The 27,155-nt window shown below is 53.9% G+C and overlaps 2 protein-coding genes across 4 annotated transcripts; one reads left to right on the top strand and one right to left on the bottom strand.

The window, feature by feature from the left end:
* Window positions 1-2,303: 2,303 nt before the first annotated feature.
* Window positions 2,304-26,658, top strand: PDIA4 (protein disulfide isomerase family A member 4). Its single transcript, XM_043589823.1, has 10 exons — window positions 2,304-2,704; window positions 10,114-10,294; window positions 12,273-12,478; window positions 15,273-15,411; window positions 17,854-18,059; window positions 18,190-18,348; window positions 20,378-20,529; window positions 23,837-23,993; window positions 24,460-24,693; window positions 25,452-26,658. Exons 1-10 carry the CDS (start codon window positions 2,617-2,619, stop codon window positions 25,865-25,867), a joined length of 1,938 nt encoding a protein of 645 aa, XP_043445758.1. The 5' UTR covers window positions 2,304-2,616; the 3' UTR covers window positions 25,868-26,658.
* Window positions 5,632-8,406, bottom strand: LOC122488477 (60S ribosomal protein L17-like). 3 transcript variants are annotated; one of them, XM_043589827.1, is made up of 3 exons: window positions 8,264-8,406; window positions 6,381-6,442; window positions 5,632-6,128 (listed from the first exon to the last, which is right to left on the bottom strand). In XM_043589827.1, the coding sequence occupies exon 3, from the start codon at window positions 6,104-6,106 to the stop codon at window positions 5,666-5,668; it is 441 nt and encodes a 146-aa protein (XP_043445762.1). In that variant the 5' UTR covers window positions 6,107-6,128; window positions 6,381-6,442; window positions 8,264-8,406; the 3' UTR covers window positions 5,632-5,665. The 3 variants fall into 3 exon arrangements, with proteins under 3 accessions (XP_043445762.1, XP_043445760.1, XP_043445761.1); XM_043589825.1 differs by lacking the exon at window positions 8,264-8,406 and having other exon boundaries at window positions 6,381-6,472; XM_043589826.1 differs by lacking the exon at window positions 8,264-8,406 and having other exon boundaries at window positions 5,632-6,136; window positions 6,391-6,471.
* Window positions 26,659-27,155: the final 497 nt, after the last annotated feature.

Raw genomic sequence — 27,155 nt, 5'->3', positions numbered from 1 at the left:
TGTAATGATAGAATCTAAGTACAGTGTCCTAACAGTGCACAGAATGAATTGAAGGAGTATGGTGGGTATTCTCAGGCAACTAACAGCGTCCTGAGTGTGGGCCCAGGACCTCTTCTCCATCTCTCATCTTCTTAGTTAAAGGCAGACCCTTCAAGAGAAAGCACAGTTCTCCAGGAAGACAAGATAACAGTATGGGAAAAATGATTATAATGTAATATTAAGTTTAAAATGTAGGATAGGAAATTACACACAGGTGTATCTCTGGTCACAATATCTGGCTGAATAAGCAGGTATTTGTGGAAATGAATTCCCCAGTGTGGGGCTTGAACTCCCAACACTGAGATTAAGACATGGAAGCTTAACCCACTGAGCCACCCAGGCACCCCTATACTACAAATGCTTTAAAACAGAATGTATTTAGGGGCCCCTGTGTGTCTCAGTCAGTTAAGCATCCGACTTTGGCTCAGGTCATGATATCTCTGTTTGTGAGTTTGAGCCCCGCGTCTCGTTCTGTGCTGACAGCTCAGAGTCTGGCCTGCTTCAGATTCTGTGTCTCCCTCTCTCTCTCTCTTCTTCTTCTCCTCCACTTGTGCTCTGTCTCTCTCTGTCTCAAAAATAAGTAAACATTTAAAAAAGGAATGTGTTTAGTTTCACAAGTAATGTGATACTGACTACACACACACACACACACACACACACACATATTCATACTGCATTTTGAAACGTTTCACACCTTGTGTCAATAGAGATTCTTAGTGAAATTGGTTGTATTTGTCCCACATCCAGGCACATGGGGCTCTCTTTCCTCTCAGTTTAATATGGATCTATAGAGGGGTACCTGGGTAGCTCAGTTGGTTGAGCATCGGACTTCAGCTCAGGTCATGATCTCGCAGTTTGTGAGTTCGAGCCCTGCACTGGGCTCTGTGCTGGCAGCTCAGAGCCTGGAGCCTGCTTCGGATTCTGTGTCTTCATCTCTCTCTCTCTCTCTCTCTCTCTCTCTCTCTCTCTGCCCTCCTCCCCCACTCATGTTCTGTCTCTCCCTCTCTCTCTCAAAAATAAACATTGAAAAAACTTCTTTAAAATATAGATCTGTAGAAAATTGCCATGAAAGACAAAAATTCTGGGTGGGCTCTAGGTGATGAGAATCATGTAGTGTATAGAATTGTTGATTTACTGTATTATACACCTAATACAACACTGTTAAATATACTGGAATTAAAAAATACATAAAAATAAAATGATATTGAATTATTCAATATTCTACACTAATAGCATTCTAATAAGTCACTCAGTGTATACTTAGTTGCAGAATGTCTTTCTGCCCTACAAAATTGAGAGAACCATCAGATTGATAGGAATTCAATAAAAATTTTTAAATTAAAATTGTCTAAATGATAAAACCTGTAAGTAGCCAGCTTTCGTTCTTCCTAACGTAATCTGTATACACAGAAAAATTCTCCTGGACTACAGTCCCCTCCCCTCCCCAATTTGTCTTCTTTAATTCTTTAGGCATACTAATCCTCACATGTGGAAGAAATCTCAAACCACAGGTCTGGCATACAAAAATTATTATGTTTTTTTTACAAAAATTATTTTAACCTAATTTTCTTCTTTTCAGTTGTCAAGAGGGAAAACTTGGACCATATTTAGATATATGTAAGCCACCAGATTGCCTACCTGGTATTGCACCTTTACTGAAAATCACAAGAGCAATAAACAACATGAGACAAAGTTTGGACAAGCAACTGATGGTCTGTTCGCAGATGAAACCGTGGAGAGCAGCTTCCAGAACTCTTAGGTCTGGATTACCTTTACTGCATATTCATCCCCGCTCCCCAGCTCAATATATGTTTTAACCCAGGGGGAAAAATGCAAACTTTTATTTGCTCATACACACACAAAAAAACTGAGAAGCCCACGAACAAACAGCAGACTCAAGAGCCACTTTCCCTTCTTTTCCCATTAACAGAACTGGCTCAGTCCCCTCTGCCGCTTCGACCTCAACCCTCCTCTTATTGGGCTGGTTTTACGAACTGCCCTTCTCCCTGGAGCTCCTCTAAGGACACGTGTTCTTCCTGCCAAGCTCCGCTGAGGGACCCGGAGCCCCGCCCCGCCCCACATTCCCAGGTTCCACCCCGCCCAGCGCGCCGACGGCCAATCGCGCCCCAATGCGCAGCCCGGCCCCGCCCCCCTGGCCCCGGCCCGCCGCCTTTGTTCTCCCTCACTCCCTCTCTCAGCCTGTGCGCTCCCGGCAAACCGAGTGGCAGCCGCTGATTGGTGGCTGCAGCGCAGCCAATCAGAAGGGGGCACCTCACGTTAGGGCTCGGAGCTTTAAACGCGCGAGCCGCGGGGCGCGCGGAGGAGGACGGGGAGGAGGGACGGCGAGGAGGGCGGCGCCGCGGTGCATCGACGCGCAGCGAGGCGCACGCGGCCCGTGCCTCCAGTCCGCTTGGGATTGGCCGGGCGGTGGGTTCCCCGCCCCCAGCCGAGCGCCGGCGAGGACTTCCTGGGGGGGTTTCTCGCTTTCCCTCCGGTTTCGCTCGCGAGGCGAGGGCCCGAGGTCCGGGAGTGCCCAGGGGCCGAAGGCGTGGGGAGGCCGCGCTGCGCACTGCCACGATGAGGCCCCGGAAAGCCTGCCTGCTGGTGCTGCTCCTGGCGCTGGCGCAGCTGCTGGCGGTGGCGAGCGCCGGGGGGCCGGACGAAGGTGAGCGGCCAGCGGTGGGCCGCGCCTGATGGGCCGCAGGGGCCCACGGGTGAGATCCGGGGTGGGTGCGACCCTGGACCGGTGGGTTCCGTGCGGAGCCCCTCCGCTACTGGCGGCAACTTGGTGGAGTTTGAGGGCAGTAGCGGTGGGCGGGATCGCTTAGGAGATCCCGGGAGAGGACAGCGGCGGAGGCCTCTTAGCAAGCCCCTGCCTACCAGGTTTGGGACGCGGAGAGGGTGTCAGGTGCCTTTTCTGCAACTGGCTCCTTCACCCAGATTCTAATCAGTTTTTACTCGTGTTCAGATTGACTGCTCGCTCTTGGCAAGGGTGCTGGTTAAAATTTCCAGGCGAGCACGCCCAGGGAGCGGGAAGGCAGAGGGGGCCAGTGTTTGCAAAACAGGTCTTGGCGAAGGGGCGAGAGTGGGAGCTCTCCCGGGCAGCGGCGGGCCGCAGGCATCTTACTTTTTAAAAATGCGGTTTGTAGATTTGGGAACAAATAGCACCTGGGTTTTGGTTTGAAGGAGAAAGGGACGGCTTGGTTTGCATTTGTTAGAAACCAGAGGTTCCATTTCCTCTGCGCCTGTTTATTCAACACCTACTATGTGCCAGTCACCGAGCAGGCTTCTGGGAGTATAGGATGAGCGTGGCCGTGGCCCATAGAGCTCCCGCTCTAGTACGAACATTAGACAGCTACTAGCCATCGTTGCCACATTTTTCTTTGAAACCAGCTCGCTGCAAACAAATGGTATGAGAAAACGTCCATAATTAGAAAGCAGTAGTAGTCAAGAAAAGAATACTGTTCCTAGAGAACAGGCATCCCATTCCTGGTCTTAACTTTCTTCCTCTCTGGCCTTTCTCCTGATGACTTTTTTTTTTTTTTTTCCTAGCCAGTTTGTTCCAGTATAAATAACCCCCCTTTTCTAATAGTAGTCCGTAGGGGGAAGTGTGTGAACTTTATACCCTTTCAAACAGATTGAGTAACTTCTGTGTGGGTCACTGATTCAAGCCTTCGGCAAAACAGAAAAGGAAGTAAAATTTGGCACTTGGTGGAAAAAGCACCTGCCGAAAGGAACCAGATAACGGTGTGTCTTGGGACCTTTATTCAAATCATCTGATGCTTATTTAAATACAGAAACCCAAAATATACCAAAGCAGATTGCAGGGGTGTGCCCTGGAATCTGCATTTTAAACTTCTTCATTGATTTCATATGCACATTAAACTTTGGGAGGCACCTCAAAGTTTGAGGACTAGTGAGGATGGAGAGTAGCTTTTGGAACGCAGCTAAAAAGCAAAATAATTTTGTCTTGATTTTGATCCAGTGACTCTTTTGGGGGCAGTTCTCAAGAGGCCTGAGAGAGTGGCAGACTTGGGTGGACCCCAAGGGTTATTAGGACCAGCAAGTGTATCATTTGGGTGACAGGTCACTAATCCCATGAAGGCCCTGGGAAGCAGCTGCCCCTGGGGTAATCCCAGGAATCTCTGGAGTTGTCATGGTCATGGTGGGTCTTGCAGGGCATGTGCTTTTGAGGTGGGGGCGTGTTGGGGAGGGGCTTCTAGTCCCTACCTTGACCCTCTCCCATCCCTGAGGGAGGGGTTCCCTGCCCCTTCACTTTCATAGGTAACTTGTCCTGCAGATTTATTTTGGCGCCACATTTCCCTCCACCCTAGATGTTCCCAGTCTTTAGGTTTTGATTTTGTTTTGCCTCTTAACATGTTAGATTCAGGCAGCACAGTGGTGTCTGGGATCCAGAAGACACTCCTCCCCCTCCCCCATCCTGAGAATATGGCTACCAAATAGAACTTAAGCTCCGGTGGTATAAGCCTTAGGTTGTGGGACTTTCTGTGTCTCAGATTAGAAATCAACGGTACTTTTCACATCTTTACATCCAGCTAAAAATAGTGAAGGAAAATACTTTGATGCAGGTGGTTGTCTTTTTTATCTGGGATTGGTTTAGATTTAAAAGTGAAGTGGAAATTCACTTGGGTGCCGTGCTAAAGAACTGCTCAGCCCCTCTCTCTTCATTCCTGAGAAGTAATTACCACCTGATTCCGCCTAAAACTTTCGGCATATTGCAAAGAAAATCTGCTGTGACAGTATACCAGAGCAGTTGAGTGGTCAGGATTCTCCATCCACTGAGTAGTTTTGTGATCCTTGGGCACGCGACTAACACTCTGTGTGCCTTCGTTTCTTTATTTGTAAAGTGCACGTAATGTTTCCCTCCAGGGGTGCGAGAATGTGTTTAAAAAGCTCAGCACGGGGCGCCTGGGTGGCGCAGTCGGTTAAGCGTCCGACTTCAGCCAGGTCACAATCTCGCGGTCCGGGAGTTCGAGCCCCGCGTCAGGCTCTGGGCTGATGGCTCGGAGCCTGGAGCCTGTTTCCCATTCTGTGTCTCCCTCTCTCTCTGCCCCTCCCCCATTCATGCTCTGTCTCTCTCTGTCCCCCCCAAAAAATAAATAAACGTTGAAAAAAAGTTTAAAAAAAAAAAAAAAGCTCAGCACAGTGCTTGGCACCTAATAAATATCACCTCTAATGATCTGTCTGATAACAAATTTCTTTTTTTCCTTGTTTAATGCAAACTTCATGGTTTTTACCTGATGGTGGTTTATCCACCTGTTCTAGGCACTTCTCTGGTGGGGATTGAAGAGTGAGCCGCTGAGGAGGTAGAATGAGGACATCTTGAAAGGAGTTGCCTGTGTCCAGGCTGGGCAAGGCTCCGGTGTTGTCATCAGATAAACCTTGGAGTGTGGGCAGGGATGGCAGAGGCCTGGCTGGAGGAGGGGCCCCCACTTCTGGAGTGGTCTTACCACGTAGGCTGAGCATTGTGGAGGTGGTGTGAGGGGCTTCATTGGCCTCATGCTAAAGAGAATGGCATCCATCCAGAAGATTCTGGAAGGCTTTGGATTTTTTTTTTTTTTTTTTTCCTGATTTTACTTTTATTTGCCTGTGCTTTGTGCAGAATTTATTCCCGGGCCATAAGTTTTTGTTTCTTCTGTTTCTTCTGGGATATCTTTTTCTTCTGTGCAACTTCCTCTCCTGGTGTAGGAGCAGTCTGCTCTTTTTCCGTGGGGCTCATCTCAATGTGGCAGGGAGAGCTCAGGTATGGGTCAGTCTGACCATGAGCCCTGTAAGTTCTTTGCCACATCTTGGGGGCTCTGTTCACCTGGATGTGCTCAATGACCAGAGAATCTACATCTAAACCCTTAAGTTCAGCGTTAGTCTCTGCCTTTTTAAGCATGTGCAGTAGAAATTCAACACTCTTCTTGGGCCACCGACCCTGTGTCCAGCCCCACTGTTTGGCCTGGGCACACCTACCAACCCCACCATTGTAGTATGGGAATGGCACACATTGCTTCTGCAAAGTGACATGTTTCAGATGCTTGGTGGCTTTTCGGATATGCATGCCCTTGATGGCCTGGGCAGTTTCCCGTGTATTCTTTTTTTTTTTTTTTTTTTTTTTTTAATTTTTTTTTTCAACGTTTATTTATTTTTGGGACAGAGAGAGACAGAGCATGAGCGGGGGAGGGGCAGAGAGAGAGGGGGACACAGAATTGGAAGCAGGCTCCAGGCTCTGAGCCATCAGCCCAGAGCCCGACGCGGGGCTCGAACTCACGGACCGCGAGATCGTGACCTGGCTGAAGTCGGAGGCTTAACCGACTGCGCCACCCAGGCGCCCCTCCCGTGTATTCTTAAAGTGAACACGAAGATTTGAACCTCTTGATTTGCATGACTTTGTCGGGTTTTCCGGGTCAAGTGAGTAGTGAACCATTTCAAAGATCATCTGAGGCCACTTACACAAAGAGGTGGATGTATTTTCTATCCTAGAATGTCCCAGTCTTAAAAGTGAAGCCCAGTGAAAAAACGGCCTGCCCATTAAAATATGGGATATTTTGGGGGCGCCTGGGTGGCTCAGTCAGTTAAGCATCCAACTTCAGCTCAGGTCCCGATCTCACGGTTCGTGGGTTTAAGCCCCATATAATGCTCTGTGCTGACAGCTCAGAGCCTGGAGCCTGCTTCGGATTTGGTGTCTCCCTCTCTCTCTACCCCTCCTGTCCTCATGCTCTGTGTGTGTGTATGTGTCTCCCTCTCTCTCTCACTCAAATATAAATATTTTTAAAAATGTTTTTTTAAATGTGGGGTGTTTTCCTTGCAGGAGTGGGTGGGTTCCTAGTACGTAGGAATATAGAGCCATTGCCTGCTCATATTGTAGTGGGTCCAGTCCTGGGGTTATCTGCAAGCTGGGAAGGGATGGAAAGGTAGGGGCATGACTTAATGCATTTGAGAGTTTTTAATTACGTAGGGAATGCCCTGTCGTTTTGTTTGTTGTCATTTAAACCAAAAAAACCTTTTTTTTTTCAAGTATCAAGAAATGAGTTCACTTTTTTTAATATATATTTTTTTTAAGTTTATTTATTTTGAGAGAGAGCATGTGAGTGAGCATGAGCAGGGGAGGGGCAGAGAGAGAGAGAGAGAGAGAGAGAGAGAGAGAGAATCCCAAGCAGGCTACACACTGTCAGCCTGGATTCTGCAAGGATTCCAGTTCGGGGTTCGAACTCATGAACAGTGAGATCGTGACCTGAGCCGAAACCAAAAGTCAGATGCTTAATTGACTCAGCTAGCAGGCACCCCGAAATGAGTTCACTCTTAAGGAACTCTGTCCCGTGGTAGCTCAGGGACACCCACTTAATCAAGAGAGCCCTGAAACTCACTAGTTGTGCTCACAGACCCGATCAGGCTGAGCGTTGGTGAGAAGGTATCTTTGTTTTTTCTTTTTGTAAAATTCACCTTATCCCCATGCTCTGAGCGGATCGCCAAGTGCTTCCTCCTCCCCCGCTGTATTTCCTAGCTTAAAGCGCAGATTAAGTTTCCCGGTGCCTTCTTTCCAGCCGGCCTCCAGTCTTTTCCATTTGCTTGCAAGTTAATCTGATTCTCGAATGTGCAGGGCATTCAGGCAGTGAGCGTGGGTCTGCATGGCCCACAGGCCCTTCCTCACTGCTGTCAGCAGGCTGTCCGGCCCACTCGAGCCTCTGGAGGCAGGGCGTGGGGTGCCTCGTAGCCCTGACTTGGAGCAGAGAACCTGCAGAACATTCCCGTGTCAAGCCCTCAAGTGCGCAGCCGTTACACAGGTCATCGTGGGTAGGACTTTAAAGCGAAGGGTGGGCAGATTGACTTTCTGGAGAGCCAACGGAGCTGCTGTTCCACAGGCCATAACAGGAAAGCCCAGTACTGAGTTCTTGCCTCGCCGGCTTGGGGTGGGCGGTATTTCCAGAAGAACCTGGGGGAGCCTTCGCCAGCTGGTTTTAAACTCAGGTTCCCAAGAGCCTTAGGTTCTCAGATTGACAGAAGACCTGGGTGTATGGTGTTGCCTGCCAGTGACCACGGGAGGGGATTCGGTTTAGGCCGCCAGCCTAAGAGGTGGAGATGGGGCCCGAGCCCGCTTTGTCTTCCCCCAGGTCCCGCCTTCCTCCACATCCAGGAAGCCTGGTGACAGTGCTGGGGGCCCGGGGCCTCTGCAGGCCCCTCCTCTGCAGCTCCTGCTGCGGAGGGGGGAGACCAGGGAAAGAGCACACGTCAGACGGCGATGGCCCTGGGGGCAGGGTTGGGGGGCACCAGTCCCAGGAAAGGAGAGTCTGCTCGGTTCGTACTTGTCAAATCGGTGGCTTTTCTTTTGGGATTTTAGAGGCCATTCTTCCTCCCCCCACAAAGGAGGAAATCTTACACCGTAAGCTGGAGAGAGACGTGGAAGCCAGGAAAAAGCAGCAGGATGCGTGAAGGGACGCGGTTGAGGATTGAGGGTTTTTTATAATTAGTTTGCCGATTGGTAGATTTTCACAGAAACGGGCAAAGCTGTCAGGCCACCCGGACCCATCCCCTGGCTCGTCCTGGCAGCCGCGGAGCCAGCCCTGGACTAGTCGGGCAGGGCTGAGCCGGGGCGAGTCCCGGAGGTTCCAGAATCCCGAGGCTGACTTCACCCTCAGCCCCAAACACAGAACCACCGGGGCTGCTCTGTCTCCCAGGGAGCCCCTCCGGAAGGAAGAACGGGCCCCTGGCCATGACCTGGCTCCGGGGTTGCTGCCATTCTGGTACTTGCTGCACCTCTGTCTGCCGATGACAGCAGCTGGGGATCCTGGTTAACAACAGCTCATGGTGCCCCCCATACGTGTAGTTTGGTGGAAGATTCCTGTATCCCTGGGTAGTGAGCTAAACTCCCAGATTCTCGTGTTCTGGGAAGAGAGCTTTGCTTCCGGGCAAGGCATCCCATGAAGGTGTGGTTTGTTGTGTATTTTTGACGTGTGTTGACCCTGTAAATCTTAACAGTTCTTCATGGGAGAGCTCCCACCCTGGAGATCACTGGGGTTAGTTAGAGAACTGGAATTGGTCAGTAGTCCATCCTCCAGAGCGAAAAGCGTGGTGCTGTCTGGGGGGCCTGGCACCTGTTTGTTACGGGAGATTGAGTGAGGCCCTACTTGTGGGAAGCGTAGTCAGTGAGGAAGAAGATGTCGTTGAAAGTTGGCCTTGCCCTGGAGCACAAACATGGGGTAACCAGAGAATGAAGTGCCCTAAAAAGTAAAGCGTGGGATGTGGATAAAGGAGCTTTGCTACAGGGGCGAGGCCTGGAAAGCCCGCAGAGGGGTGGTGCTGAGGAGCGGATCAGATCCCAGTGCAGGGGGAGGCGCCGACGGTGAGGGTTCCCCCAGGCTGGGCAGGGGGCACGTGGAGCTGGGCTGCGGGGCTGCGTCTGCACAGGTGGCTTGTCCTACCCTCAAGCCCCGCTGGGGTGTTGAGGCTTTCAATTCTACGTTTTTATTTATTTTTGGGACAGAGAGAGACAGAGCATGAACGGGGGAGGGGCAGAGAGAGAGGGAGACACAGAATCGGAAACAGGCTCCAGGCTCTGAGCCATCAGCCCAGAGCCCGACGCGGGGCTCGAACTCACGGAGCGCGAGATCGTGACCTGGCTGAAGTCGGACGCCTAACCGACTGCGCCACCCAGGCGCCCCAAGGCTTTCAATTCTAGACCTGTGGTTTTCAAACCCTTTAACCGGGACCTCCCTTGAAGTGAAATCCTAAGTGGCTCCCCAGTGTACAGACTGGGAGCGGAATTCCGTGGAACGCAGTCCTTAGCAGTTCAGAATGTGAACGTGACCTCTGATAGCCACGGCCGGGGCGTGGGCACGTGTAACAAGCTGTGCCGCTGCGGAGACCCGCGTTGGCGACAGACACGTCCCTTGTTACAGGTTCTACCCTGAATTTCTGGGGTTGGGGGGGCCTGATGTCACCACCCCGGCTCGTGGTGGTCCTCAGGGGCCACTCAGGACTCATGCCACACTTTGAGGGCTTGGGGTCCTAGGAAAGTTTTTAAGGAGGAGAGTCCCCAGGCTCCCAACATTGTGGGTATTTTCTGCTCAGATTCTTCTAATAAGGAAGATGCCATTGAGGATGAAGAGGAGGAGGAGGACGACGATGACGACGAGGAGGAAGACGACTTGGAAGTGAAGGAAGAAAATGGGGTCCTGATCCTGAACGATGCAAACTTTGATAACTTTGTGGCTGACAAAGACACGGTGCTGCTGGAGTTCTATGCTCCATGGTAAGGACCCTCATCCTCCTTGCTCCGCCAGCCTGGACGAGGGGTTCCTCTGGGCTGTCGTGCTTGGTGCCTCACGGGCATCCAGACCCCGGCAGGGTGGGAGTGTCCGGGTGCAGGAACACCAGGGACCCCGCGTCCAGGGAGCCGGCCCTCGTGGAACGCGGTCCTTAGCAGTTCAGAATGTGAACGTGACCTCTGATAGCCACGGCCGGGGCGTGGGCACATTTAACAAGCTGTGCCCCCACGGAGACCCGCGTTGGCGACAGACACGTCCCTTGTTAGAGATTCTACCCTGACCTGTGTCAAGGCCACCCCACCTCCCTGCTCCCACCACGTGCTGCCCGAGTGCAAGCCTGGCCCACGGTGGTTTCCGGTGTGGAAGGGCGCACAGTCCCTGGGCCCCGCTCGTTCTGTCCTCCCTCCCCCCCAACCCCACACTGTGTGCAGTGTTACAGCTCTGTGTCCCTTCCTCCTCCCCTCTCCTGCTGGCCTCTGTTCCTTCTTGTCGTCCTCTTTCCTCTGCCCTCCTTGGTTCACTTTTGAGACAAGATAGTTAAGATATACTCATGTGGTTGGTCCCGCGTTTGATGTTCAAGTGAGAGGTGTTCCGTACAAGGTAACTAAGTAGTCCTTACAACAGGTTCGTGAGGTCATATTATTACTAACAGTAATAATAGATCACCACTTCTCACTTTTTGCTTGTGACTCCAAATAGCTTTTTAAGGAGTTAATTAACTGTTATTATTTTTTTGAAGTGAACGTAACCTCAGGATTTTGTTGTCTTCATAACGTAACAAAAGAAGAAGCTTAGAAGTGGGTCACTTGGCCCTTTCTCTTACCTCCTCCCAGTTCAAAATGCTTGCGTCTCTTAGATCTGCAGTTGGGCTCAACACATTCAGGCCTCAGCACAATCCTCTTTGTAGTTTTAGCCTTTTTTCTGGAAAATCAGCTGTGTGTGCCCACCGTAGCCACTCTGCTTCCTGTCATAATGTCGCTTTCCCCGGGTGTAAGGAGAATCTTTGCCTTCTTGTACCGTGTCACTTTGTGGGGTTGGCGCTTGCCACACGTCTTGCGGAAAGTCCGGCGGGTTTTAGGAACGTTCACCATGGCTCCAAGAATGCTAAGGGCACAGAAAGCTAATTTATTTTTTTAAAGGCCCTGTGTCCAACATGGGGCTTGAACTCCTAACCTCAAGATCAAGAGTCACACGCTCCACTGACTGAGCCAGCCAGGTGCCCTCCAGACAGCTTTCTATGTGGGTTATGGCAATCAGTATGTACCATATTGAACATTAAAACAGAAATTTCAATACTAATTCATCTTTAATGATAACCCTTACGTGTTAACATCACTATGCGGACGTTGTGATCTGTCATCTAGCCTCTGGAAAACTCCACCGTGTGCTCTGAGGGAATGCACGAAGACAACCAGAAGGGTCTTTGGTAAAGAGTTTTGGTTTTTTTTTTTTTAATGTTTTTATGTATTTTTGAGACAGAGAGAGACAGAGCATGAACAGGGGAGGGGCAGAGAGAGAGAGAGACACAGAATCCAAAGCAGGCTCCAGGCTCTGAGCTGTCAGCACAGAGCCTGATGCAGGGCTCGAACTCACGGACCGTGAGATCGTGACCTGAGCTGAAGTCGGACGCTTAACCAACTGAGCCACCCAGGCACCCCTGGTAAAGAGTTTTTAACCTCATAGACCCCTCACAAGGGGTCCCTTGATGGACTTTGAGAAACTTACAGGTGAAAGCACTGGGGTTTGGAGGTGTTGGGAGTGTGTGTCCAGCCCGGAGCGGGAACTCTGGCCTACGTCTGTCTGACTCCAGCCGCCGTGGCTTCCTCCTTGTGTTACCTTGTGTCTGTCTCTCTTGACTGCGATCATTCTGGTCCCGGTGCCCCGGCGTTTGTGTGCATTGCTGGGTATAAGTCTCCGTGGGTACAGCTAACCTGCTTCTCCTTCCCTAAATCTCTTTCTCAGGTGTGGACATTGCAAGCAGTTTGCTCCAGAATATGAAAAAATCGCCAATGCCTTGAAGGAGAACGACCCTCCCATTCCTGTGGCCAAGATTGACGCAACCTCGGAGTCGGCGCTGGCCAGCAGGTTTGGCGTGAGTGGCTACCCCACCATCAAGGTCCTTAAGAAGGGGCAGGCTGTGGACTACGAGGGCTCCCGGAGCCAGGAAGGTGAGTGGAGCCTGAGCTGCAGGGGGAGGTGAGGCCGGGACTGTCTTCCCACAGGAAAGCTGAGAGAGGGGGAGTTTGGGTAATAGAGAGGAAGACCAGTTGTGTGGGCTGGGAGTGGTCCCTGCTGGAATGTTCCAGGTAACTGAGATCAAAATAAACTTGTCCTAGGGTGGCAGGGGTCTCTTCCCGTTTCAGACCATGAAACTCCAGACCTGGAGGCCGTGTGTCACTTGCTGCCCGAGGCCAGGTTCTCGGCGGTGCTGTAGAGCTTCCGTCAGACTCAGCTGGTGGGCTCCCGCAGCCCGTGCTGAGCCCCATCCCCAGCCTTCCAGTTCACTGTGCTTCAGGTCAGGCACGATGATGTGCATTCCTTATAGGCTCCCCGGGCTTACTGAGGCTGTGGGTCCAGAACCCCATATTAGGAACTACAGGCACTGGGAGCCAGGTGGTTCTTCCAAAACCAAACCCGAGGGATCCCTGCCTGACTGACATTAGGCACAACTAAATTCTTTTTTTTTTTTAATTTTTTTTTTTCAACGTTTATTTATTTTTGGGACAGAGAGAGACAGAGCATGAACGGGGGAGGGGCAGAGAGAGAGGGAGACACAGAATCGGAAACAGGCTCCAGGCTCCGAGCCAACAGCCCAGAGCCCAACGCGGGGCTCGAACTCCCGGACCGCGAGATCGTGACCTGGCTGAAGTCGGACGCTTAACCGACTGCGCCACCCAGGCGCCCCACTAAATTCTTTTTTTAACGAATGAACAAATCAAGTTGTGGTATCTTCACCGTATCTTTTTTTTTTTTTTTAATGGTTGTTTATTTCTGAGAGAGAGAGTAAGAGCGTGAGCAGGGGAGAGGGGCAGATAGAGGGGGAGACACAGAATCCAAAGCAGGCTCCAGGCTCCAGGCTCCAGGCTCCAGGCTCGAAGCTATCAGCACAGAACCTGATGCAGGGCTCGAACTCATAAACTGCAAGATCATGACCTGAGCGGAAGTTGGAGAACTAACCAACTGAGCCACCCAGGTGCCCCTCTTCACCATATCTCTTAATCACTAGAAAAAAAAAAATTATGTTACGTTTTCCTTTCCTGGTGTGGTATGGCACTGACTAAGGTTTGGGTCTTACAGTCGTGACATAGCACTGGTCCAGGACAAGTGTCTTCTCCTTGCCAGGCCTCAAGTTCCTCGTCCGAGGAATGGGAGGTCACTTGGGTCTGATCTGAATTCTCTTTGAGCTGGTGTGAGGGTCAGTCCTGTGATCCTCTAAGCACTGGAGCCCATCGTAGGTGCACGAAGAAGACCTCACATCCATCAGTACTTACTTTCACGTTGTATCTGTCTGAGAACTTACCAGAAATACGTTTGCGTGGTTCAGAATTCAAGGAGGTAGATCAGGGATAGTCTTTCCACCCTGAGCCTGGCTATCTGGCTCCCTTCCAGGAAGGTGGCTAGTGTAACACGTTTCTCCTGTGTCCTTCAGAGCTACTGTGTACCCGTAAGAACAAGTTGTGTGTGTGTGTGTGTGTGTGTGTGTGTGTGTGTGTGTGTGTGTGTGATTTTCACACACTTGTCAGCATATCATGTGCACATTCATGTCTTATCTAACAAATAACATCTTATCCATGTCAGCACATAGAGGAACTTCATGGAAGGACAGGCTGAAAGCCGTGTACTTCTCGTTTAAAAGTAAACAGGCTTGGGGCGCTTGGGTGGCTCAGTTGGTTAAGCGTCTGACTCTTGGTTTCAGCTCAGGTCGTGATCTCCTGGTTCGTGAGTTTGAGCCCCGAGTTGGGCTCTGCTGACAGCGTGGGGCCTGCTTGGGATTTTCTCTCCCTCCCTCTGCTCTCCGCCCCACCCCATGCGCATGCCCACACGTTTACTCTCTCAAAATAGATAAAGTAAAAACTTAAACAGGCTTATATATGTGGACATCTGGTCCCAACATTTGACCCCTAGCGGTGTGGCCAGTTTGGAATCTTGAGAGCAGTGTGGCCTCCAAGTGCGTTTTAGTACATGGGCCTCCCCGACGATGGTGGCGCGGGGGTTCACGCTGTGGACATGCCGTGCGTCTGCTGCTGTGCTTATTTCCGTCTGAAGGCTCCTGCTTTGCAGGAGTGGCTCTCAGATCTGGCGCCTTGGTGAGTGCAGAGCAAAATAAAAAAAGAAGAATGTAAAGTGTGCCTGCACTGCTCCTAAGAGCCACTTGGAAGGTGCCTCGTGAGAGTCCGTTCTGTGTCCCACTCACGTCGCTGACTCCATCTCTGGGGAGCGGGGCCACGACCAGGCCTGTCTGTAACGCCTTCCCAGGTGACGCTGATGCGGCCCAGGCAGCAGGGGGAGGGGCTGCTCCTCCGCCTTTTCCTTGATTTTTGCGGACGTGTCAGGACGCATGCCGGATGTAACATGACGAAACGCGCGTGGCTTTGTACCTGAGAAGGGGACGCCCTCGAGGCTACTCCGAGGCACGTGTGGTCAGACATTGGGAGACCCCCTCTGTTGGCCTGCGGTGAGCACCACAGTGGGGCAAGAACAGGGTCTCACTCGCCAGCTGGCGTTGGGCTGTCGGAGAAGTCACCAGGGGATGGAAAAAGGGCAGGAGGGGGTTTGGTGGAAACCGTGGACCTTCGACCCTGAACTGTGGCCTCAAACTGCGGAGCGGCGCTGGCGAGAGCTGCCGGTGGATTTGGGGAAATCAGACGTTTCTTGTTCTCCTCGAGGCCCTGCCACTTGTCTGTCGGCGCCTGCCTCTGCGGTGAGGTCTGCCCGTGCTCAGTCTTGTGTGGTTTCTTTCAGAAATCGTGGCCAAGGTCAAAGAGATCTCCCAGCCCAACTGGACGCCCCCACCGGAAGTCACGCTTGTGCTGACCAAGGATAACTTCGATGAAGTGGTGAACGATGCAGACATCATTCTGGTGGAGTTCTATGCCCCCTGGTAAGATGCCGTCTGTCCCATGTTACTCGGGTACGATGAGCCCTGTCCCGCGTTCGGTTCCCCCATAGCCCCTGGGTAGAGGGCGTCAGAGACAGACGCCTGCGTGTGAAGCAGAACGGGGTCCTGCCACGGCCCTCCCCCTCCGCCCGGCCATGCGTGAAGGCTGAACTGACTGCTGAGTCCTCCAGAGAGCGGTGGTCTTCTCCCAGATGACAGGACGAGGTAGACACAGGCCTGTAGCACAGAGGAGAGTGGAGCCTGTGTGTGGGGCCACGAGGCGGTCCACGTTTCCTCATGCGCCAGGCCTGCGCCTGCTGGGTCCATCTGTCATCACGCGCCTGCCCTGCCCAGCAATGTGCTGAGCGTGTGTCCCTGAGGAAACACGCACGAAGGTGCTGGGACGGCCGTGGCCCTGGGGGGCAGTGTGAGGGGACACGGCTGTAGCAGGTGTGGAAATGCTGTTCACGGAAGGTCCAGCTGTGATGAGGAGGACCGAGTGGAGCTGCCACCGCGGTGGGTGGGGTGGTGGCAGCTGGTGGCCTCGGGCCACCTCTTCCCGCCTTGCTGCCTCCTGAGGGGTTCGAACCATGGTTTTATCTGTCTTCGTCTCCACTCGTGGCTGTTTGTTCTGGAACAGATCTTCGAAGATGACCCTCAGCCTCGCTTCATGCTCCAGATGTGTCCCCTTCTCCAGTCGGAGCCTCAAGGGTCCCGCGGCCCTCCTGCCTTCTGCCTTCTCCACCCGCCCTGCCTCCTTTCCTCTCGTCCATCACAACCCTGGCCTCTCGATGCCACCGGGCCCCCTGCCCAACCCCCCGGCCTCAGGGCTTCAGCTTTTGTAGGAGAGAAACAGCAGAACCTGGCCGGGGGCACCTGAGGAGCTCTTGTCTGGGGGCTGTGGCCCTAGCACGTGGGTTGGGATCGAAGCCCGCTCCCTGTCAGAGAACTGGAATCCCCAGCTCTGCGGAGGAAGTGGGCCAGTCCCTTAGAGTTGAGGAGGGGTGTGGCCTGCATGACCCCAGCATACGCAGGTGACGTGGCCAGTTCTGGCCCCCAGATTGTAGGCGATGACAGAACTCAAGAGGAGAACAGAAAGGATCAGAATGTGGGGGCAGGGATCATTCAGGGGAGGGGACCCGGACATGGGAAAGAAGATGCCAGAAAGAAAGGCAGTCGGAGAGTGGCTGGTGGAGGTGCTGTATGTGGTTCTTGTGCTTCCTGAGGAGAGCACGGAGGTGTAGGCAGCCGGAGAAGACAGAGCACAGCAAAGTGGACCGTCTTCAAGGGAGGTGTGAGCGTCGAGGCCAGGGGTCCAGGAGGATGGTCAGCCTTCGCAGTTCACCTTGGCACATTCATCATGGGGCAGCTAGCGGTTCTGATTCTGGAGCAGGCTTGCTTTGTCAGGGTGTGCGGTGTAGACCAGAGTCAGGAATGTGACCGTGGGGCAGACGACAGTGACCCCAGGCTCTGGATTCTGCAGCAGAAGTCACTGCGCTTGGTCTCACGGGGTGTGCACGTGCGGAGAGAAGACGGGGTGGTGGGAGGAGGAAGGAAGGCCTGGGGCACGTGGAGAGCAGAGTGGCCGTGGCCCCTCTTGTGAGGTTTTCGGCACAAAGGGGACCCAGGAGGTGGTGCCGGTGCTGGAGGAGAGACGGCTCTGAGGTTACGTCTCACGACGGGTTACAGATCCTAAGTTCTAGTTGCCAGGGGCTGGGCTCAGCTTCACAGGCTCAGTAAATGCTCAGAGCAGGTTCACCTGGTTTCTGACCCCACAGAGAACAGTTCCCCTTGTAGCTGCAGACAGTTCACTTGCTGTAGGGTGTAGCCCCGAGGCGTCCCGGGGACCCTGACAAGGCAGTGCTTTGTCCAGCTCACTACGCGGAGCCCGTGACTTGCGAGGTCTTTGCCCCCGTGTGAGCCGTTGGTTCTTGGTACGGAGTCCTCAGGCCCACCCTCTGCTGCCCTGCTGGGCGGCGTCCGTGAGGGTTGGTTACTGTTCGTCCTTGTGCTTTTGTTATGTGGTTATTTCGGTCTGTCCTCCCCTCACCCACCTTTGACCAACTCACGTCCGCTTCCTACCTGTCTCTCTTGTCCCAGATCAACTGTCACCTCCTGTATGGAGCCATCCCTGACCTGTGTCCTTCCCTGTCCCGACTGCAATGAAGAAAAATCGTTGTTTTTCTTCGCCTTTCCCATGTCTTACCCGCCCCCCCCCCCACTCCCTCCTGTTTGTGTGTGTGTGTTGTGTGCACCCTGTGTGAGTGGTACCTGTGATGCCACACTGGCCTCCGGAGTGGCCTGGCTCCGCATCCTCCCCGAGGAGACGTTCAGAGGTTTGCAGGGTCTAACGGAGCTGCTCGAGGGCCAGGCCTCTGTGTCTCGCTCGGATGGGAGACTGTGTTCGTTCTGGAACAGGCTCCTGACAATGGTCGCTTCTTACAGGTGTGGACACTGCAAGAAACTGGCCCCCGAGTACGAGAAGGCGGCCAAGGAGCTGAGCCAGCGTTACCCCCCGATCCCCCTGGCCAAGGTCGACGCCACTGCCGAAACAGACCTGGCCAAGAGGTTCGACGTCTCTAGCTATCCCACCCTGAAAATCTTCCGCAAGGGAAAACCCTTTGATTACAACGGCCCACGGGAAAAATACGGTAGGCTTGCTTCCTGGTGTTCCCTCAGCGGGGAGGGGGGCGTCCCGGGGGACGTAGGGGGGCAGGGAGAGCGGTGGGTGGAGCGCCTCGGAGCCCCTCGCCCCTCCTCAGGCGTGTGCTCGGCTCCCAGGGATCGTGGACTACATGATCGAACAGTCGGGGCCGCCCTCCAAGGCGATCGTGGCTCTGAAGCAGGTGCAGGAGTTCCTGAAGGACGGGGACGATGTCATCATCATCGGGGTCTTTACAGCGGAGAGTGACCCAGCCTACCAGCAGTACCAGGAAGCCGGTAAGTAGTGGCACTCTGGGCTGGATGAAGCGAACGTGCCCAGGCCGTCTGAGGTGGTCGGGGAGTCTGCTGCTCTTGGGTGAAGCTCCTGGGGCATCACTTGAGGGGCTAGCTTGATGAAGGATTGCAGTAGCATCTGTGGGAACAGACTTGCCTTTCTGGGGTTGGGGTTAGAGGTCAGTCCCTGTTGCCTTGAATACACACGGGTGATAGGATCGTATACTGAGTGTGCCGTTTCCCTGGGCTCTGAGGAGGAGCAGGGCCACGGTCACTTTCATCCACATTCATTGTCTCCCTGTCTCTCCAGGCACCCCTTCCCAGTCCCTCTGCAAGGGCAGGGTCTTGACCAGAAAGTGAGGGTTTCTGACTCCGGCCTGGGTTCGAATCCTGGCTCTGCCATTATTAGCATAAGGACCACAGGTGGCGACTTGGTGTTTTCTACATCAGAGGTTGTTACGTTAATTGAGCTGATGTGGACAAAGCACCTAGCAAACGTGCCTGGTAATGCTAAGGTCCAGCGTTAGCGTTGAGAGGTGAACAGCGAGCGGTCAGAGGTGGCGTTCTGTGGGGCACATCGCACTCGCCCCATCCTGAGACCCACTGTCAGGCTCCTGCCTGGTGGCAGGCGTACTTGCCCTCCTGGATGACTCTGGGTGAGGAGTGGAAGATGTTTTCTTTCAGCAGCCCTGAGGATGCCCTCCGTCCTTGTTGCGTCCTTTCTGATGCCCTAGTACCCCACTCACTCCAAACATGGCTTGGTTTTCTGCTTTAGAGTAGCGGCTGCAACTTTTCAATGCACCGGTTGCCACTTAGCGCTAATTTCTGTGCTGCACGAGAACGATCGTGTGTCCATCAAGTGCAGATGCACGTGGTAAAACCGACAGTAGAGGGAAATCCCATTTCCGTGTCCAACGCGGGAGCCAGGGTGCTTCATCAGTCTTAACTGATGAAGTAACCGTGTCACCTGCTGGGAACTAGCCTGGAAGAAACACGCCGAGGGAAGCCCCAGCCTACCCAGGGGTTACAGGATAGACTTCCGTGTTTCTGTTGAGTAGGGGCTGAGGCCCGGGGAGGCCTAAAGTCACATAATGAGCAGGTCTCAGAATTAGGATTTGAATCTAAGTCTGGCTGATTTTGAAAGCCGTCCCCCACCTCCCCCAGAACGTATGTTTCCTATAACCAGTCGCCCTCCAGGATGGGGGGACCCATTGGAGGTCTTACCCAGTGCTTGGACCACAGACTCCGCTCAGGATGGGTCTGGGTGCCTCAGGGAGGACGGCGTGGAGAAGTGATGTGCGTTCCCCCCCGGGGGATTCAGGGCACGGATGGAGAAACCGGCCTGCGGCCCAGATCTGGCCCCTGCCTGGTCTCCTTAGTCTTTCAGGGCCGCGGCCATGCTTTATTACATGCTGTCTAACTGCTCTCACACTGGAATGCAAAGTTGAGTGCTTAGGAGAGTATGGCCTACAGAGCCAAAGATCTTGTCTGGTCCTTTCCGGAAGGTTTGCCAACCCCCGTTCTGGAGTATTCTCAGGCTGGGGGGTTTCATCTTGAGAGTCTGACAAGATCTAAGTGAAAGTGTGTATAGCAAAAGGCCTGCAGCCTGCAAACGGGCCAGCCACCAGTCCGAGGGGGAGAGGCCAGCCCACTCGTAGGGGCTGCGTGTGAAAAGCCGCCATGTGGGTGTAACAGAGTGTGACGCCCCCCTGTTCACACGCACTGTCTGGGGGTTTAATGTGTTTCTCAGCATTGGAGACAGTAGCTCCTGACCAGTTAGCTCTGAGCTGTTCCATGAACGGTTATCTTTTTTTTTTTAAGCCAATTCTGATAAAGAGGCTCTAAGGCAATACACCTGTACCAAGTTTTAAAATCCAAACTTCAAGTGTTCATACTCTAGGTATCGTCCACACAGAATTCACAGTGGGAATCATGGTCTTCGCAGGGCAACAGCTTTAAGAGTCCTGCGTTAAGCCTAGATCTGTCAGGCAGTTTAATAAACTGTGTATTTACCATTCTGTTACTTCTTCAGCCAACAACCTAAGAGAAGATTACAAATTCCACCACACTTTCAGCACTGAAATAGCAAAGTTCTTGAAAGTCTCCTCTGGGAAGTTGGTTGTAATGCAGCCTGAGAAATTCCAGTCCAAATTTGAGCCCAGGAGCTACGTGATGGAGATCCAGGTGCGTGAGGGCTCAGCGGCCACCGCAGCCCCAGGCTGCCTTTTTTTTTTTTTTTAATATTTATTTAAATTCCAGTTAGCCTACAACATAATATTAGTTTCAGGCGTGTGGAACTGTTCACTGTGTTGTACACCCAGGCTTCTGATTGGCCTCAGGCTGCTGGTTGAGCCAACGCTGGGGTTCTGAGCCTGGAGCCTTTCCAGGCCCCCGTTTCCCGACCCCCATGGTAAAGGTGCAGCTTCCTGGGAGGCTGAAGACGTGAGCGCAGGCAGCAGGGTGGTTGGTGGTTTATTGGGCGGCCTGGGGGCCTCACACCCCTGCCAGCATTGCTCCCTCTCTTCATGCTCCTGCAGCCCAGCGCCAGCTTCCCTGGGCGTCCGGCCACTGCGGGCCTGGCCTGCACGTCCAGCGTTGCTCTGGGCCAGGACGTGCTCCTGTCTCTGACCTAGGCCCCCTTAGCCAAAGGGCAGGCGAGGCCCTGAGGGTACAGAGCGATGCAGGCCTCTCTCCACCGGATGGAGCCGTGGAGTGCGGCACATGAGGTTGGCCTTGCTTTTCTTTCCGCTGGCCTACCCAGCCCCCCTCTTCCAAAACTGTGTGACACACTCCCTTGAGAAGGGCGTGAGGGGTTCCTGGCCCGGGGTGAGCCTGGATCCAGCTCCGTGTCCGGAGTGCTTCACGGGTGCCCGGCGCTTCTGTGAGCGGATCTTCAGATTTGGAAGAACCGTCGACGCCAAGGGTCCCAGAGCTCTCCTTGGATAGGCTGGGCTGCAGAGCAGTGAGCTGTGGCCCAGACTGCCACCGCCGGTTAGGGGCAGGCTGAGGGAAAGCTGCAAGTGCCCCCATTCCCCCGCCAGGGCTCTCCTGGGACCTGGAGGATGTGGCGGCCCAGGCAAGGTGAGCACCGTAGGGAGCAGCCTCGTACCTTCTGATCCATTTTTGTGAACAGGGAGCATGTGGGGCCTTGGAGAGGCCACCTTGAATCTTTCTGATTCCCTGGGTCGTGAACACCATGGCTCCTCCTTGGAGTCTCACTCGTGGCCACATCTGCTCAGGCTCGGGGCCCCTCTCTTCCCCTGGACATACGGGGGCTGCTCCCTCTCCTGTCCCTTCCGCCTTCTTCTCAGGCGACCCCAGGAATCAGGCACCGTTCCAGGTGGTGTGCATGTTCCCAGGAAAAGGGTCTGCAGCTTTCCATAGACAGCTTGAAGGAGTCCTTAACCCCCAAAAGGTTAAGGGCCACTGGGTCTAGTTTGTTATACACATCGCTGCCTTTTACTCTTTACCTTAAATGGATCGGTGATGGGGCACTTAGGTGGCTCAGTCGGTTAAGTGTCCCGATTCTTGATTTCGGCTCAGGTCATGATCTCGCGGTTCGTGAGTTCAAGCCCTGCATCGGGCTCCGTGCTGACAGTGCGGAGCCTGCTTGGGATTCTCTCTCTCCTTCTCTTTTAGCTCCTCCCCTGCTTGCTTGCTCTCTGGCTCTCAAAACAAATGAATAAACTTTAAAACAAATAAATAGATTGGCATTGCTTACGTGCCACCTTTGTTGCCAGAATCATTTAAGACTGTTTTGTAAAAATTTACACAACAGTGAAATGCGATTTTGTAAAAGGTGGATTTGGAAATCTGGGCAAAGGAAAGACCAAGGCAGGACAGGTACGGTGAAGCCAGGTGTAAAGTCAGCACAAGAAGCATTGCCAGAAGAAAGTAGCTGTTTGCTTGCAGGAGGTGAGGCCGGCTCTGCCCTTGAGTTCGGGCTCAGGCCTGTGGGTGGCACATGCCCAGCTGTAGAGCACGTGTGCCCTGGGGTCACTCTACTTTACTCTTGAGGTCACCTTCCAGGTGATGTTCAGTCCAGCGGCTGTCCTGACCTGCCATCCTCTTTGCGCGCTTTTCCAGCACTTTCCCCCTGCTCCCTCCCCTCCCCTGGGACTTGGTACCCTGCTGGGTTCCTGCTGTTTCCTCCCCTGGAGCGCCTTCCCCCTCCCACCTGGCAATTCCTGCCATCCTTTAGTGCTACACAGGGCCACCTCCCTGACTGTCCCATCCTGACAGGACTGGGGCCCAGAGCGAAGAGTGTGGTGTTCCCCAACCACTTCCACCTGTGTGACCTGGGTGAGCAACTCAGCCTGGCCGTGCCTCAGTTTCTTCCTCTGTAATGTGTTTGTGAGGCTGGTGTCTGGAGGTTCTGACTCAGAGACTGTCTTACCATGAGTCAGGGGGCCCTGCGCGTCCCTTGGGGCAGTCGCCTGTGTTCTGTGTCCCCAAGCCACTGCCGCTGTGCCCAGCTGGTCACAGGTGCTGCATAAATTTGTCAGTCGGGTCCATTTCATCTGGAAAACACTTGGGAAGCCTCGTGAACCAGCTTTAAGAGCCACTGTTGTTGAGCCTGTCCAAGGACAGGTGCCTGGTACCAGACAGCTGAGCCCCACACGCCCCGCCTCCTGGCCCTGTCTCAGGAGGGGTGGCCTCAGGTGCAGCAGCCTCCAGCCGCGCAGCTCTGTCTGGCTCCGCGTTTCCCTGAGAGCTTGGCCGGGCTCTGGTGTAACTGGTAGTCATGGGTGTTGTTTCTCAAGGTAGGATTCAAAGCCCAGCATAGCTGCTCAGCAGGTGTGTGCCCCTGGGCCTCCCTCTCTTCATCTCTGTAAAATGCCCCCGGTGGGGCTGTAGTGAAGGTCACATTGAGGGGAAGATAGATCGTTCCACTCTGTTCAGCCGTGGGAACAGCCGTTGTCTGGAAGCCCGCCTTCCCGTAGCAGTTTCTTTTCCTTTCTTTAAAAAAAATTTTTTTAATAAGTTTTATTTGTTCATTTTGAGAGAGAGAGAGAGAGAGAGAGAGAGGGAGAAAGCATGAGTTGGGGAGGGGCAGAGAGAGAGGGAGAGAATTCCTAGCAGACTCGCGCGATCAGCATTGAGCCTGACTCAGGGATCAAACCCACGAACCCTGAGATCATGACCTGAGCCACAGTCAGATGCTTCACCGGCTGAGCCACCCAGGTGCCCCCTGCAGCTGTTTCTAATTGACACAGATGGCGAGCCCTGACCCAGAGGAAAGGTCACATGGTGTCTGCCGTAGCCTGAGAAGCTCACTTAGGGGTCAGTGGAGGAAAGGGGCCCTGAAAGACACCAGGGTCTTACTGGGTGTGCTCCCCCAGCAGCTCCCCTTCAGACGGCTCCTCTCCCATGCCCGTCCCTTCGGAGCTGTTATTCCTTGACAGTGGCAGCAGAAGGTGGGGTGAGATGAGCCCCGCCTCTGTGAAACTGCTCCTCACCTGCCCCCCCCCCCCTTTTTTTTTTTTTGCAGAGCACCACCGAGGGGTCAGCCATCAGGGACCACGTGTTGAAGCACACCTTGCCCCTGGTGGGCCATCGCAAGACCTCCAATGACGCCAAGCGGTATTCGCGGCGCCCCCTGGTGGTCGTCTACTACAGCGTGGACTTCAGCTTTGATTACAGAGCTGGTGAGACCCCAGGGCCTGTCCAGCGGAGGGGGGCTCTTGGTGGGGGCTCTTGGCTCTCGCACTTAGGAATCCTGCGCCTAAGACCTTGCGGGTTTGCAAGGGTGTATTTTGTATTTGTGGTTCCAAGGCAATTTTCGTTCTTTGCTACATAGAGCTGCCCTTCTTCCTTCCTTTTTTAGCACGAGGGGAGCTTAGTGTGGAGTCCAGAGATCTCTTAGAGATGGGGCGGCAGGGCTGGGACTAGACCAGCCCCTGATCCTCAGGCAGGCAGGGGTTGGTTTATGTCACTGGGCACAGGCCACTTGGGCTCATTGGGCTTTTGAGCAAGGTCCACCTGCTCACAGAGGGGGCTTTTCAGAAATGCTTATCTCTCCAAGTGAGGCTTGAGCCTGGTCAGAGAGTCTGAGCCACAGAATCTTAAACTTGATCTCTACGGCTCAGCTCCCAGTGCTCCGTCCCATTTCAGCCACTCAGTTTTGGCGGAACAAGGTCCTGGAGGTGGCCAAGGACTTCCCCGAGTACACCTTCGCCGTGGCTGATGAGGATGACTTTGCCACGGAGGTGAAGGACCTGGGGCTCAGCGAGAGCGGCGAGGACGTCAACGCAGCCATCCTGGACGAGGGCGGGCGGAAGTTCGCCATGGAGCCCGACGAGTTTGACTCTGACACCCTCCGTGAGTTCGTCAGAGCTTTCAAAAAAGGTGAGCCTTGGCCTCGAGCTTCCCCATGGAGCCTGGGGGCGGGAGGGGTGGTTACCTGGTGCTCCAACACTGCATCCCCTGACTCCCTTCTGGTGAGCCTGGCCCTGCGTGTGCTCTCCTGTACCTGGGGGGTGGGAGAACGGACACAGACAGGCCCCATGCTCGCTTGCTTTTCTTTTTTGTAACAAAAGGCTGGTATCTCGGAAATTTCGAGAAGCCCTATTTTAAAAATGTTTAATGTGTAAAGCAGGCTTTTGGACCTAGAAGTAAGTTTCGTACACGTGGAAAACTTGCTCTGAGGCATCAGGGTATCTCTGTTGATCTGGGTGAGCACCTCGGCCCAGTTTTCTGGCGTGGGGCGGAGTCCTCTGCGGACCTCGTTCCGCCCTCTGCCGACATTCCCTGTGCTGGTACCTGCAGGCCTTCCCCGCCCCGGCTGCCAGCTCTTCCCGGAGCCCCTTCATACCAGGTGGCCCCCCTCCTGTGACCTCCTCGCCGGACGGGGCCCAGCGTCCCATCGGGCCTGGGGTGTGACCATCGACAGGCCCTCTGGCCCTTACAGGAACTGGGAGAGTAGAAGGGGTGAGGAGGCTAGAGAGCTAAGGGGCCCGCTAGTGGAGGCGGGCTCCACCTGGCCTGGCACATTGGATTCGCCCATCCCGCACTCGGGCTGGCCTCGCCACCTGGTCCTGTGAGGGCCGCCAGAGCCCAGGGCCTTTGCAGCACTCACGCGCTCCCCTGCTTGCTTTCCCGGGCAGGAAAACTAAAGCCGGTTGTCAAGTCCCAGCCGGTGCCCAAGAACAACAAGGGACCTGTCAAGGTCGTGGTGGGGAAGACGTTTGACTCCATCGTGATGGACCCCAAGAAGGACGTCCTCATCGAATTCTACGCGCCCTGGTGCGGGCACTGCAAGCAGCTGGAGCCCGAGTATACCGCCCTCGGCAAGAAGTACAAGGGCCACAAGAATCTGGTCATCGCCAAGATGGACGCCACCGCCAACGACATCCCCAACAACCGCTACAAAGTCGAGGGGTTCCCGACCATCTACTTTGCCCCCAGCGGGGACAAAAAGAACCCGATAAAGTTTGAGGATGGAAACCGAGATCTGGAACATCTGAGCAAGTTTGTAGAAGAACACGCCACAAAACTGAGCAGGACCAGGGAGGAGCTTTGAAGGCCTCGAGTGAGGTCTGTGGCGGGCGGGAGGGACCACACACTGTAGCCACCAGCGGCCGGTGGCCAGAGCCCCAGCGAGCCGTGTGGCTGGCGGGTTAGCGCAAGGGCAGTATCTCTTTTTGGTTTTTAATTTTTTTATACTCTGGTGTTTCACCTCATGCTCTGAATACTGAATAGATATGAATGACTCAGTAGATTAGCCCAGATTTTTACAGAGGATACGTCTATTTTTACCATTATTTGGGGTTTGATTTTTTTTTTAACCTTCCATTTTCTTTAATATATTTCTTCAAAGCAGATAAGTTGAGTCTCTTCTGTGTGAATGTTTTTTTCTTTTAATTTAAAATGTAAGAAAACAGTTTGCCAAATCACAATTTTTTTTGTTTTGTTTTTTGGTTTTTTTGCTTTTTATTTTACCCTTGTCTGAGGAATTACTAGTTGAAGATCTGACGGTCCGTGTGCTTTCGTTTTCATTTCTTCCCGTACGGCACCAAGAACCGTCACCAAGCCCCGTGCCGAGATGTCAGCCGCCCCCGTCTCTGCGGGACTGGGCGTCATCGTGCCTTCTGCTTTCACGCCCAGGACTGTGGGGCGAGGAGGTCTCCGGGTCCCCTAGACCCTGGGAGTCAGCTTCCAGGGCTCCGCCTCGGGGTCGGGGGGACGGAGCCCGCCTGCCCACCTGGTTAGGCCGGCCCCACCTCTCGGCGTCAGTACTGCCGGACGAGAGGTGGCCTAGGGCACGGGTGATGGAAAAGATAGATGATGGAATAAAGCAATTACTGAAAATTACCTGTCACCGTGTCAGAGAATGTCCACTCGTCCTGGAGCCTGGGTTGAGCTGAGGATGGGGAGGGCTGGCCGTCCTGCAGGTGCCTGTTGCCACAGACCCCCGGAGCATTCGGGGAGTGGGGTGTCCTGGCGGAGGTGGGAGGGGGCATCGGCGATCTAGCTCCTGGTTGTGTGGACGGCAGGGGTGGAGGCTGAGGAGACTGTCCCCAGCACTTCAGGGGCCCGGGAGGAGGGCGCGGTGCGGCCCTGACATGGGGGTCTGGGGGATTCGTGCGTGATGGGAGCCTCGTTCCAGCGGTTCCATTCGCCTCCACCTCCCCTCCCCTGACACTCCCCTGCTCCTGACGTGACTAACACAGAAGCGAGGAGGAGGACAGTTCTGGAGCCAGCAGCAGCTTTCAGCAGTGACGTGTGATTATGGCGGGAGCCGGCTGGGGGCCGGGAAGCAGGTCTTAGGTCTTGGGGCAGGGCCGCCTGGGCGGGCCTTTCCAGACGAC

The sequence above is a fragment of the Prionailurus bengalensis genome, chromosome A2 (genome assembly GCF_016509475.1).
Source record: "Prionailurus bengalensis isolate Pbe53 chromosome A2, Fcat_Pben_1.1_paternal_pri, whole genome shotgun sequence".
In the NCBI taxonomy this organism is placed as follows: Eukaryota; Metazoa; Chordata; class Mammalia; order Carnivora; family Felidae; genus Prionailurus; species Prionailurus bengalensis.
This window is presented reverse-complemented; position numbering and strand designations above follow the sequence as displayed.